Here is a 13,955-nt window from a genome sequence, read left to right as displayed (position 1 = left end):
TATTTTGCGCTTACGGATTACACAATTCCAACACGCTAATGTGATTGGAACTGCATAAGGCAATGTAAGGGATTGCCTGCGAGTTACCCCATATCACACGGGTGTACAGAGCCTGCGTAATATGGTCCTGTGAGCCCGGCCTAAGGAAGTAACTTGGCTGACTACTGACAACCAGGCTTCTGCCCAATCAGCCAGTGGCAGAGAAACCTCAGTTTAACCCCTTACATGCCACAATCAATAGCAACTACAGCATATAAGCAGCTGACAAGGGGTGGAGGCTCCTTCTGCCACCGATTGGTTCTTTGTGATGGCATTGTGAGGTGCCAAAGTATACTAGTGAGCGCAAAATAGTTAGGCAAAAAGGATGTGAACTTTTTATTTTGCAACTTTTTTTTAAATTTGCTCCAATGCATCCAAAAAAAGAAAGTTGTGTTTTTGCAGCCGCTATACAGACCCGTCTCCATAGTTATGATTTACAAACCTGGTGTAGTCTTATCCGACAGTCATGTGTCGCTCCACGACCTCCTCTTGCCAACCTATAGACAGTAGAGCGGGCAGGAGGCGCCAAGTGGCACATGACTGCAGAAGCAGATGCAGAGCTCTACACAGGAGCTGCCTACACCACATGGCAAACTTTATGCAAAGATGGTATACTTTACTTACACGAACCGCAGATCTGCTACACCCCGGGTATGTTCAGGCAGCGGAAGACATGTGGGAAAATCTGCATTGAATTCGCAACAGAAATCTGCAGCTGAACTGGACATTTCTGCCGCAGCCCTGCAAATATTTGCCCGCAGATTTGCACATGGATTTAGCTTCTTCTAATGGGCGAATCCACGTCAAGAAGTGAAAGGTCACTTTTTTCGGCACACGGATTCTAAATCCGCACCATATAGGCAACGGCACGGATTCCAATAAAGTTATGGGATGCAGAATCCACGTCAAATTCTGGGGCAAAAATCTTCCGTGTGAACGTACCCCCAAGGGCGTCATCCAGCAGACAAATTGTCCGCGAAAACCGATTAGTGTGCTGGAAAAAACGTAAAAGTCGTCTTATTCACCTCCCCTCCAATCCAATGGAGCCTGGTCACCTGCCGCGCTTTACTTCCTGCTGCCTTTACGACACCATCGACAACAAGGATATGTGCCCACTGCAATCACTCACTGGCTCACTTCAGCTGCCGACTGATCATAGTGGTCACACGTCCCGTTGTTGGTGACATCATCACAGCAGCAGGAAGTGGAGAGCAGCGAGGGATCGGGTACCGTCAGAAGGAGGGGCGAGGACACAAGTGAGGTGAGTATACCTGGTTTTAGAAGTTTTTCACCATGCGAAAAGCTTTCAAAAACTTTTTTTTTTTTTTTTAAAGTGGACAACTTTTTTAAAGGGGCCGTACCAAAAGTTGACTTTTATTACCTATCCATAGGATAGAGAAATGTGATCAGTGAGAGTCTCCCCAATTCTGAGAACGTGCCTTCAGTCTCCCCTTCACTGCACAACCAGAAGCAAGAAGATGATGAATGGAGCGGCGGTCGAACACGCAGGGTGCTACTCCATTCATTCCAATGGGGCAGATGGAATTAGACATGCACAAGCATTAGTCTATCTTTGGCATTCCCATTGAAGATTAGTGGAGCAGCTCCGTGCATGTGCAACCGCCATGTCATTCAATCTCCTCCTCACAGTAGGGAGTGCAGTAACCGCACAGTGAGGAGATAGAAGAAACCCAGGACCCCCATTCTCATGATCAGTGGGGGTCTTAGCAGTGAAGCCCCCACCGCACAGACTATAATCACCTATCCTATGGAGTCAGTTTTGGTACAACCCCTTTAAATAGACTCCTTATATTATGGTCCACTGATTTTTCGTCCGTACGCTTATGGTTGATCAAGTCCCATTTAATTCACTGTACATATGGAAAAACATAAAAAGAATGACATTAAAGGCTAAAACAGGAAAGATGTAACAATAACCTGTGATAGTGAGGAAGATACTACAAAACGACAACATGTAATACTGTTATAAACCGACCCCCGGCAGCCTTAAATGCCTGAATGGTCCCCATATTCAAGAACCTGCTGATAATGTCAGCAACTGCTGTACTACCATAGGAAGAGCTGAGGGGTGTGCAGGGGTGGGCCTAGGGGTACAATCCAAATCCTATATCACAATAGTGCACATACACATAATACTGGGCTGTAAATGGTCACACCCGTGCAGATTAAAGCAAACATTTGGTCCTCTGCTGGGATTGGACGTTGCATGCGGCAGATCATCCGTACTCTCCCGGTGGGTTGGGGGTCTCCGGCTCCTGCAGCAGCGGGGAGGTTTCTTCAGTGGTTGATGTAAACGTAACAGTCTCTTTCTGGTACCGTCTGGCATATGAGAAGCTGAAGCCGGTAGCAGCAATCGCCCCCAGACTGGCAAAGATGGCAAAATAGTAACTCTCGCCAAAAGAGAGGGTGTTTACAGGCAGTTTGATGACCTGGAAGTGCACTTCGTGGTACAGGAGGACGTAGAGGTAAGTGCAAATAGCCACGGTGGTCGCTGACGACAACACTGCAAGATCAGGAAGAGGCAGAGATGTTAGGATACATGGAAACAGGATGAAGAGAGGAATATCATGTTATCCGGATCATCAAGGCCCATGGACAAAAGTGTGAGCAACAATGACACCTGGTGGGCACAATGCGTATTGCAAGTGGGTAAAGGGGATTTAGACAGAACGATGTTCGTTTTAAACATGAGCCAACGATGGAACACAAGAAATCGTTCAATGTTCGTTTGTCGTTCGATTTCAGCCATCATCGTTGGCACGTTCGCTTATCGTTGCGCTAAACGCTCTCCGCTGATTGTTTCATATGGGAATGTGAAACCACGAACAAACATCTACCTGTCTAAACAGGCTGAACCAGTGCCAACGCGTTAGCGGCGACGTCACTCGCTCCATCGGCTTGTCTAAAGCCCTTTGGCTACATCCACGTCCTGCACCTTCTGCTCCCATACTAGACAGGTTTTACTGTCCAGGATTTGGTCCCTCAGCTTCTTCAGAAGCCAATATAACTCATGAAGCCGAGTGACTGGAGCCAGACCGGACTGCGGTGCCTGTAGAGGGGTTGTCCGGTTACTGGAGAACATTCCCCCCATAGGTCCAAATGTGCTGAAACAAAAAGAAGAGCCATACTTCTCCGCCCTCTACCGCAGCCCCGCTGACCTCATGGTGTTCGGAAGGTGATCTTTACAGCCAATCAGAGGCCTTGGTGTCACTTCTGTTATTTTAGCATAGATGGACCTATAGAGAAAATGCTGTCTGGTAAAATGCACAAGCCCTTTAACCCGTTCCTGCTACAGCGACAGGAGAGCGCGGCGCCATCAGAAACACCAGCACTATCATTTCCTAATAATTACTGGTTGCTTTTATGGGGTTCGCTGTGCAGGAAAAAACAAAGATCTGGTTCTCTTTCTTCTGTGGATCAGTAGGATTCTATTTATGTGGTGCTACTTAGAGGGGATCTGTCACCATGTTCCTGCAGCCCTCCCTGAGACCCCACAGGGTAGTGCCCGTCACACGGATTACAGCGCCAGATCTGCTGAGGGGATCTGTGCACATCTTATTACTAGCAGCTACACAGAAAGAACTAGTCCTGCATATTCATGAGCTGCCGGCTAGCCACACCCACCCTGCCCTCCGGCCAATCACCTGCAGCTCTCTCAATGCTCAGTAATAGACAGCTGTCAGTCAGTGGCTGGAGCTAGCCTGCAGCTCATCAATATCTAGGACTACTTTTAGTAGTCCTCTATGTATGTGCTGCTACTGATAAAAGGAAAGTTTCTCCCAAACCGCTGCACCGATCCACCCAGCAGACACGGGCGTCCGCAAATGGATTAAAGCACGCGGATGTGTTTTGTGGACCTTTTGGCCGTAGCATGCTGCATGTTTTGTGCGGTTGCTGCATGGACGACTTCCATTGAAGTCAATGGAAGGCGATGCAGTCTGATCCACGGCACACCCGCAGCTGACACTGCAGACGGGCCACGAAAATAAAAAAACTGTACTGCATACGTCCGAGGACATCACAGTACAGCGAACCTGGAAGGTCTGCGCGGATGCTGCCGCTGGAATACTACAGGTACACAGGGCTCACCGGCCGCGGGCAGTGCTGGGTACCCTGCACCGAACCCGACCCGCCGCGGACATCGGGCCTTTGTAGTTCTATTATTTACATTTTTCCTTGTAGGTGGTTCAACCAAAAAAAACAAACCAGTCCCAGCGTTGGATCTTCTTCCTTCTGACGGTGTTCACTGCACGGTATAAATGCGATGCTGGAATGTAATGAACCGTTACGGACGTGGCGATAGGAAATTATTTTTTTCTCCAAAATTGTTTTTGGTGAGAAGAGCGTTCAGGCTTAACCCTTTGCAATCCAATTTTGGATTCAGGGTTTCCTAGGGGTTTTTTCTCTTTCTGCCATTATACAATGGTGCCATCTGCTGGCTAGAGCCAGTACCGCAGTATGGGACATGCTGGAGAGGCCCGGGACAACAGAGCGGCCAGTAATCTACAGTAAGAATACCCTGCCGGACGTCTTCCGACATCGGAGCTGTACAGCCTTCAATCAGAATGTCTTTAGACGTCAGACAGTGGATTGGAAAGGGTTAAACTTAATTTTTTTAAAATTTACCATTAAAAAACAAATAAAAAAACAAACTATTAATATTCATTTTATTTTTACTCTGTATTCTATTCTCTGCTGATCTGACCATATGTATAATATACCGCAATACTTCAGCACTGCGGTATATTGTATTCTCATAGACAAAGCTTACAGTAACTTTGGTCTCAGGACATTCCTGCCCCCGGCCCGCTGGGCGGAGGGGTATATTACTTGTAGAGGATCTTCTCTGCTGTCCTTCCACTTCCAGGTGCCGCCCTCGGGCGTCAGTGATGGCCTCCACTATTCTGTAGGTACACTATGCGCTGCTCTGTGATTGGTCAGCGCTGTTCAACCCCAGAGCAGGGACAGGGCGCCGCTAGCCCCAACACTACTGATGCACCAGGCAGTTTTATACGGCCGCCGGCCATCTTGGCCACCCGAAGGCTGTACCTGTAAGCGTGAGAATGGAAAGACAGCAGCGCAGCCCTGAACAACCCACAGCGCCTGCGGGCGGTCGGTACCTGTGGTGAGGTGCAGCACGGGCGGCAGCAGGATCCCCATCCTCCTCCTGATCCCCATGTAGCGGGTCCCTAGGAAGTCCAGCAGGAAGGCGGACAGGCCCAGGAGGACGCTGACGTAGCAGCAGGCGGTGAGCAGCAGGAGGAGTCGCAGCCCGCTGGGGTGGAGCAGCTGGTGGGCGCCTGCGGAGGAAAGCAGACATTAGTCACTGCCCACAGGCTGGCCAGCTGGGGGCCAACAAGGGCCACCAGCCCCATCAGGAGCAGAGCATGCTGGGGAGCATCCAGCCGTTATAACCGTCCCTCTTACCCGGCTCCGTCAGGTTGAAGCCCTGGTGCAGGATGTAGGCGGCCCCGTACACGTAGTTCTGCCCCGCCACCATCACCAGCAGCCAGCCGGGGTCAGACAGGGCGGTGGAGGCGCATACCACACCCAGACCCTGCAGGACGGCGGCCGCCAGGCAGCGCTCAGGGACCGGGGGCGCAGACATCTTCCCGGCGTCCGCACTGTTTACATCGCGCAATCACTTCCGGGTACGTCACTCACACGTCATCACCCCGCGCCCAGGGTAGGCCGGAGTCCGCGCGATGACGTCAGGATCATGTGACAAGTGTGGGAAGAGTTAGGCTGCGGGATGCATATTTGCACTTTCTGCTTAGGTTAAGCAGCGCTGCTGATTAGAGCCACCTGATTGGCTCTTCGGCACCACGTGACAACACAGCATGTAGTCACGTGGTGCCGAAGAGCCAATCAGGTGGCTCTAATCAGCAGCGCTGCTTAACCTAAGCAGAAAGTGCAAATATGCCTGCGGGCTGGTTACTGTAGAGACGTCAGGGCTGGATGTGGGAGGTGGAGGGCACCCGGCTCTGCACGGTGTCCAGTCTGCACCCCGCCGGCTGATATGTCTCTGCCGTGTTATGTCTGCCGACAAGGAGTATTTTCCACCGTGTAACTGAAAACTAAAAGGAGGTTTAAGAAAAAAGGTCTTTCTGATGTGAAGCAGCCATACTTTGTATCCAGCCCAGAGCCCGCAGTCCCGGCTGTTGGTCACAGTGCATCACCCTGCTAACACTCAGGACCTCATCCTCTATAACTGGCTGTGGGAGAGAAGAGCAGTGGGATGGGGCACAGACCAGCAATCCTTACCCCGGAGCCCAGACCAGCAGCAGAGGACATCCTCACCCCCGGAGCGTGTCCACATGCAGCTGACATGCTGCGGATTTACCCCAGTGCAGTAGAGGCGATGTGGAGGAGATTAAGAGATCTAAATCCACATCATAACCACCCAGCTGTGGTGCGAATGTCTAACTTCAGAGCATGTTCATTTACACTGACCTTTTAGGCTAGGGTCACACAGGGCGGTTTTGCCGCAGCAGATCCGCCCGCAGCAAAACCGCCTGCGGCCGCTAATCCCGGGATTAGCCAGCCATGTGGATGAGATTTCTCAGAAATCTCGTCCACACGGGACGGCTAATCCGCTGCGGTAAATCCGGTTGAAACCGCGGCTGCGGCGGCCACAGCTTCAAAAGAAGCAGCATGTCCATTCTTCGCTGCGGCCGCGCTCTCCTCTATGGGAGCGCCGGCTGCAGCGCGGCCGGGCCGCTTCAAAGCCGCCGTGGCTTAAACCGCGGCGGTTCTCCCGGCGAAAATCTCGCGGTTTTTGCTGCGGCCAAACCGCGAGATTTCCGACGAAAATCCGCCCCGTGTGACCCCAGCAGTGGAGTTCACCTCCAATGAGGTGGCAAAATCCACTTCAAAGTCTTAGCCGATTTCCCCCTGCCCCATATCTGCAATGTCTGACCGTATCTTACAGACAGAAAACTGCAGGCATGAATGATATCTTACAACAAGCTGGGTTGCCGACTAGAGAAGTTCTCCTCCGATCCAGTAAAGGCCCCTTTCACACACCGCAGATGCTGCAGAATGTCCAGTACAAACCATGGGGATTCTCATCCACAGAGCACAGATTCCACGGTATTGGAAATACACCGCAGATTCTACGTCTATTTAGGTTGAGGATTTTAACCTGTTAAATAAAGAGCCCGAAACCTCTGGATGGCCCTATTATGGGGCACGGACCTGGCCCTGATCATTCATTTGCCTGACTTTAAAGGCAATGAGCAGCTGAGCAATGAGCTTGTTTAAAGGGGTTGTCCCGCGGCAGCAAGTGGGTCTATACACTTCTGTATGGCCATATTAATGCACTTTGTAATGTACATTGTGCATTAATTATGAGCCATACAGAAGTTATTCACTTACCTGTTCCGTTGCTAGCGTCCCCGTCTCCATGGTGCCGTCTAATCTTCAGCGTCTAATCGCCCGATTAGACGCGCTTGCGCAGTCCGGTCTTCTCCCTTCTGAATGGGGCCGCTCGTGCCAGAGAGCTGCTCTGTGTAGCTCCGCCCCGTCACGTGTGCTGATTCCAGCCAATCAGGAGGCTGGAATCGGCAATGGAACGCACAGAAGACCTGCGGTCCACCGAGGGTGAAGATCCCGGCGGCCATCTTCACAAGGTAAGTAAGAAGTCACCGGAGCGCGGGGATTCGGGTAAGTACTATGCGGTTTTTTTTTTAAACCCCTGCATCGGGTTTGTCTCGCGCCGAACGGGGGGGCTATTGAAAAAAAAAAAAACCCGTTTCGGCGCGGGACAACCCCTTTAAGCATGCTTAAAACGGACCGATTCTCACTCATTTGCTCAGTCTCTGCATGCTTCTTACACTGGACAATTATCGCAGGGTTTTGTACAACCAAAACGATACTCATCCCATGTAAAAGGGCCTTAAAGGGGTTGTCCCGCGCCGAAACGGGTTTTTTTTTTTTTTAAACCCCCCCCCCGTTCGGCGCGAGACAACCCCGCTGCAGGGGTTAAAAAAACCACCCGCACAGCGCTTACCTGAATCCCGGCGGTCCGGCGTCTTCATACTCACCTGCTGAAGATGGCCGCCGGGATCCTCTGTCTTCATGGACCGCAGGGCTTCTGTGCGGTCCATTGCCGATTCCAGCCTCCTGATTGGCTGGAATCGGCACGTGACGGGGCGGAGCTACACGGAGCCCCATAGAGAACAGGAGAAGACCCGGACTGCGCAAGCGCGGCTAATTTGGCCATCGGAGGGCGAAAATTAGTCGGCACCATGGAGACGAGGACGCCAGCAACGGAGCAGGTAAGTATAAAACTTTTTATAACTTCTGTATGGCTCATAATTAATGCACAATGTACATTACAAAGTGCATTATTATGGCCATACAGAAGTGTATAGACCCACTTGCTGCCTCGGGACAACCCCTTTAACACCTGATGTGTATGATTAAAAGCAGTTGGGTGTGATGCGAATGGCGATTTGGATCCACGCATTCACTGCACTTGGCTTATACCGTAGTTCAAATTAAAACCTCTGTAAATGAACAATGCTACAAGCCTTGAAAGAACCTGGCAGTATAAAGGTCGCTTACTACTTTTATAGATCGACTACATGTTCAACTTTTTTTCAAACGTATGTTCACATAGAATACTAGGGAAAGTTGAGCTATTCCAGGAGGTCCCCATGGAGGACCTTCTCTGCTCGCCAACATGCAATTTCCCTGTGGATGGCAGGAATTTTGTTTCTCTCCAATCCATCTGGCATCACTTTGGGGTAGTAGCAATCGCAGAGTTTCGCCCATTCCTTGTAATGGAGACCTCACATTGTGTGCACCTAGCAAGGGGTGTGATGCTGACCCCATTGAAAACCATGGGCACTGCAATGGGAGAGCACTCACAAAGACAGGACGGCCCACGGTTTCCCACATCGGGGTGCAAGTCGCTCATGAATGAGGTTCATATTCACGCATCTCTCAATGCACAAGTCTCACGTGATTATCTTGCCCGTGCAAAGCCGGCCTGTCCCAATTTGGCCCTCCTAACCTTGCTTACACAAACGTTAGGCTAAAGTATTGCATCTTAACAAGCACTTCATTGCCACTCAGCTTTAGTTCTCAAGTAATTGCAATAAGTTTGCAGTTTTCTGGTGAGAGAATTGACACACTATGCCTTTTTCCTGTGCCCCATCTGTATGTTCACATGCTTGAATCTATGCAGAGAAAGCTGTTCCTTGCCATTGTCCGAAAACCCCAATATTCTACACATTTCCTCAGTAGAGTTTAACTTTAACCCTTTCCAATCCACTGTCTGACGTCTAAAGACATTCTGATTGAAGGCTGTACAGCTCCGATGTCGAAAGACGTCTGGCAGGGTATCCTTACTGTATATTACTGGCCGCTCTGTTGTCGGGGTCCTCTCAAGCATGTCCCATACCGCAGTACTGGCTTTAGCCAGCAGATGGCGCCATTGTATAATGGCAGAAAGAGAAAGCCCCCTAGGAAACCCTGAATCCAAAATTGGATTGCAAAGGGTTAATAAGGCGATTTTTATTTTGCATCTAATCATAAAGTCCCACAGTTCTCAGGAATGGACCCGTTGTGGTACTTGAAACCATCAGCAGAAGAATTGACATCACTGGGACATCTTGGTCTGATGGGATCTTGTCATGACAGCAATTGGGACGTGGGATGGAAGGTGGGGGGTTGGAGAGAAAAACTGGACTAGTGAAATAAAAAATTACAATAATCAAAGAAACGGGACTGATCTTGCTTTTTTTCCTTCGATTACCTGCCATGACATAACAGATAATTGAAGTGAAAGGCTTGATAACTTACAATTACTATAACTTGTAATTAAAACACGGCGCGGTTTACGTGTTGCCCCGCAGCTATTGGGTTCTATTGAACCTAATAGCTCAATGTTCGCGCTGTGGAATTGCGCAGTGTGAAATAAACCGCATCATGCTCTAAATGCCGTAGGAATACATGCGGTCATTGTAGTCAATGGAGCTGGCCGTCACGCTATACTTTCATTGTAGCATAGTGGAAGTATCGTGTGAAAACGAGTCACCGCCGGGCGCGTCATGCATTGTACTGTGCGTCAGCGCCGGCCCTCCATGCGGGATGTGTATGGTGGATCTGGAGTGGTGAGTATGGGGGTTTTGGGGGGCGCCGTGGCAGACTCCGCTGTGATATTCCACAGGTGGAGTCCGTCACGGCCTAAGGCCTCATGTCCACGGGGAAAATCAGGCCCGCTCCAGATTCTCCATGGAGAATCTGCAGCGGGTCCCTCCTGCCCCGCGGACATGAGCGCTGAAAATAGGAATTTAAAAGAATTAACTCACCCACAGCGGACCGGGAAAGTCTTCTCTTCCTCACGGCCGGATCTTCTTTTTCGGCCGGCGGATGAACTCGTCACGCTGGCGGCACGTCGGCGGCGTGTCGCGCGCATGTGTCGGGCACATCCGCCGAGCCGAAGCAAGAAAGATCCGGCCGTGAGGAAGAGAAGACCCTCCCGGCCCGCTACGGGTGAGTAAATTCTGATTGTGGTCTCCCGCGGATCCGGACGGCTTCCATAGGCTTCAATAGAAGCCAGCAGGAGCCGTCGCCGCGGGAGACCCGCACGAAAATAGAGCATGGTCCAGATTTTTTCATGCTCCATTTTTAAAAAAATCACTGTTATTGACCATCTACGGGTATTTATCTACCCGCGGGTGGTCAATGCATCCCTATGGGGTGCGGATCCGCGGGCAGGAGAAGAGTTAAAATCCACTGCGGATCTTAATTCTTCTTTTGCCCATGGACATGAGGCCTAAGTGTTCGCACCTCTTATATTTGGGGATGGGGTTCAGCCAGATTCAGATGATCTGGAGCTTTGAGTTGCTCACTCCTCTGATAGGTGTGCGTGTCGGGATACCTAATGATCTCTTCAGGTACGGGATGACGTGCTGGAGCAGAGTCGGGGTGATGGAGTCTTTCGGAGGACAACTTGTGCTTTTGACTGATCATGGAATTTTTTCCAAACTTTTCAGGACGTTTAGTGGGTGAAGGCCAACGCCACAAGAGAGCTATGAGTAGAGATGTGATTGAGGGCTCTTACACACTTGCGGTTTTCTTGCACTTTTTTTTCACGCCATTGTCAGTGGGACTTTCTAATTTTAAAACCGCATCGCACAAACTTCACAAAGTACCGACCTGCGATGCGGTTTTAACATTAGGAAGTCCCATTGACAATATCATTAAAAAAACGCAAGTGGGTGTGAGCCCTGAGATAGAAGAAGCTAAGTAAGGTGACCAGATTTTCCCGGAGTCAAAGCGTGACAAAGCTATGTGTTCAGGGGGCGGGGCTTATCATGGGGTATGATTTTACCTCCATTGTTCTAAAAAAGTTCAAAAAAGGCCGGGAGCAGATCTCACAGAAAAATGCCTCCGTAGGCTTCCCGCTGTCAGCGCTCCCCGGCTTTGGGTTCCCAGCAGCCTGTAGTGGCCTCCCTTGACCAACTTTACCTGACCAGGCCGCTGGGAACCGGAAATCGGGGAGTGCCGAGAAGCAGGACAACTGGTTTTGGATGCAGAATTTATCATGAAAATTTCCACTAAGGACATTCCGCAGCATTTCGGCCAAGTGTAAACATACCCCAAGTTAGCTTGAGGCATGCTGCCACATGCTGAGTGGCCTTAGTAGTAATAGTATCCCCCACTGTAGCTTCAGCAGTAATGGTGTCCCCTACATCAGCATCAATAGTAATAGTGTCACCTATTCTGGCCCTAGTAATAATAGTGTCCCTGTATTGGCCCCGATAGTAATAGTGTCACCTATTCTGGCCCTAGTAATAATAGTGTCCCTATATTGGCCCCTGCAGTAAAAGAAACCCCCACAGTAGCCTCAATAGTAGAAGTGTCACCCACAGTAGCCCCAGTAGTAATATTAACTCCCATAGTTGCCCCAGTAGTAATAGTGACCCCTACAGTGGCCTCAGTAGTAATACTCTTACTACTGGGGCTGATATAGGGGACACAATTATTATTAATGTCCCCTATATCGACCCTAGTAGTAACAGTGACCCCCACAGTAGCTCCATTATTAAGAGACACCTTGAGACCGATATACTTACCTCCTCCTTGTCTTCAGAGGGCTGCTGCTCCTCCACTCGGCACTGCTGCGGGATGCATATACTGACAAAAGTGTGTGTGTCTGCATACCTCCTACCTTCTCCTCTCCCCCTTCGGAACCAAGGAGGAGAGGTCAAGGGAGGAAAATCCCAGACAGTCAGTGTGTGCGTCACGCATTAGCGGCAGTGAGTGATTGCAGGCCCGGGTTGGTAATCACCTTCATGGTAACTCTGTGACCCAAAAGTGGGATAGACGTCCCAAAATTGCTGTTCCGCTTGGAGCCCTGGGGAAAGCAGGACACAGGGTCCCAAAGCGGGACTGTCCCGCCTAAATCGGAATTCCTGGTCACCTTAAAGGGGTTTTCCAGTGAAATACTATTGATGATCATCAGGATAGGTCATCAATAGTTGATCGGCCAGGGTCCGCCCCTCGGGACCCCGGGCGATCAGCTGAGCAGGTACATCACTGTCAGGCCTGCAAATACACAGAGGTTAAAGCGGAAGCCTCCACGCCGACCTCTGTGTAGCGTCCAGCGCTTGTAACTGCCTGCACACCTCTCATTGATTTCAAGCGCAGTTACAAGCGCCTGCCGCTACACAGAGGTCAGCACGGAGGCTTCCGCACTGACCTCTGTGTTATTGCGGTGCTGACAACTTGCACCCGCTCAGCTGATCAGTCAGGGTCCCGAGTGGCGGACCCCGGCCGATCAACTATTGATGACCTATCCTGATGATATAAAAAAGGATAAAATAGGTCAGCACTTCTCAATAGAAATCTATAGGCGCACGTTAAGCCATGGCTGCAACATCCAATAGAAGCAGAGACCAAAAACGGCAACAGCAGCACTCATAATACATTTACTATTAGAGGTATACATACCTATAATCAACACTTTAGCCACATTAAATAATGCAAGGTTCTTGGTTAGAGATGAGCGAGCACCAAAATGCTCGGGTGCTCGTTACTCGAGTCGAACTTTCAGTGATGCTCGAGAGTTCGTTTCGAGTAACGAACCCCATTGAAGTCAATGGGCGACTCGAGCATTTTTGTATATGACTGGTGCTCCGCTAAGGTTTTCATTTGTGAAAATCTTAGCAAATCACCAAAGTCATGTAAAAAACACAGAAATGGATAGGGCAGGCGAGGAGCAACATGCAGGGCTGCATTTCGGGCTCCGAGGTCTCACTATTAAGCCACAATAGTGGCAAGAGTGAGACCCCCCCCCCCCCCCCACTGTCAGCATAACGATCGTTCTCCTCTGCCACAGCTGTAACAGCTGTGGCAGAGAAGAACGATGTTAGCCCATTGAATTCAATGGAGCTGGCAATACAGCCGGCTCCATTGAAAGCAATGGGCTGCCGCGAGCACGGGATGAATTTTCGGGAAGGGCTTAAAATATAAGCCCTTACCTGAAAAAGAAAGATTTTAGTGTAAAAAAGAATAAAAATGCAGGCATTCTCTTCAATGGAGCCGCTGCTGCTGCCGGCGACTCCATTGAAGACAATGGTCCGCTGGCACACCTGAATTCTTTTTCAGGGAAGGGCTTTACATATAAGCCATTCCCTGGAAATGAATTAAAAGGGATTTAAAACAAAAAAAATAGATACTCACCTTCCTTCAGCTGCCGGGGCACAGCTGCGTCTTCTCCTGCTGTCCCCTGCACTGTGGTGCTGAACTGCTGTCATTCAGCTGAGAGCTGCGCTGAGCCAATCAGAGGCAGCATTCACTCACCCATACATGAATTCATGAATGGGTGTGAGTGAGATCTGCCTCTGATTGGTCAGGCTGTGACCAATCAGAGGCAGCTC

The 13,955-nt window shown here is 50.1% G+C and overlaps 1 protein-coding gene across 1 annotated transcript; it reads right to left on the bottom strand.

The window, feature by feature from the left end:
• Positions 1 to 351: 351 nt before the first annotated feature.
• Positions 352 to 5,728, bottom strand: LOC136572393 (transmembrane protein 127-like). The gene is made up of 3 exons (XM_066572923.1): positions 5,488 to 5,728; positions 5,181 to 5,360; positions 352 to 2,563 (listed from the first exon to the last, which is right to left on the bottom strand). The coding sequence occupies exons 1-3, from the start codon at positions 5,666 to 5,668 to the stop codon at positions 2,277 to 2,279; spliced, it is 648 nt and encodes a 215-aa protein (XP_066429020.1). The 5' UTR covers positions 5,669 to 5,728; the 3' UTR covers positions 352 to 2,276.
• Between the last annotated feature and the right edge of the window lie 8,227 nt (positions 5,729 to 13,955).

The sequence above is a fragment of the Eleutherodactylus coqui genome, chromosome 7 (assembly GCF_035609145.1).
Source record: "Eleutherodactylus coqui strain aEleCoq1 chromosome 7, aEleCoq1.hap1, whole genome shotgun sequence".
In the NCBI taxonomy this organism is placed as follows: Eukaryota; Metazoa; Chordata; class Amphibia; order Anura; family Eleutherodactylidae; genus Eleutherodactylus; species Eleutherodactylus coqui.
This window is presented reverse-complemented; position numbering and strand designations above follow the sequence as displayed.

Excerpts from the sequence above, each read along its gene's own strand:
- LOC136572393 (XM_066572923.1), bottom strand. The coding sequence starts at position 5,668 with ATGTCTGCGCCCCCGGTCCCTGAGCGCTGCCTGGCGGCCGCCGTCCTG. Across the intron at positions 5,361-5,487 it reads CTTCAACCTGACGGAGCCGG|GCGCCCACCAGCTGCTCCAC; the intron begins GTAAGAGGGACG and ends TTTCCTCCGCAG. Across the intron at positions 2,564-5,180 it reads CGTGCTGCACCTCACCACAG|TGTTGTCGTCAGCGACCACC; the intron begins GTACCGACCGCC and ends CTGATCTTGCAG.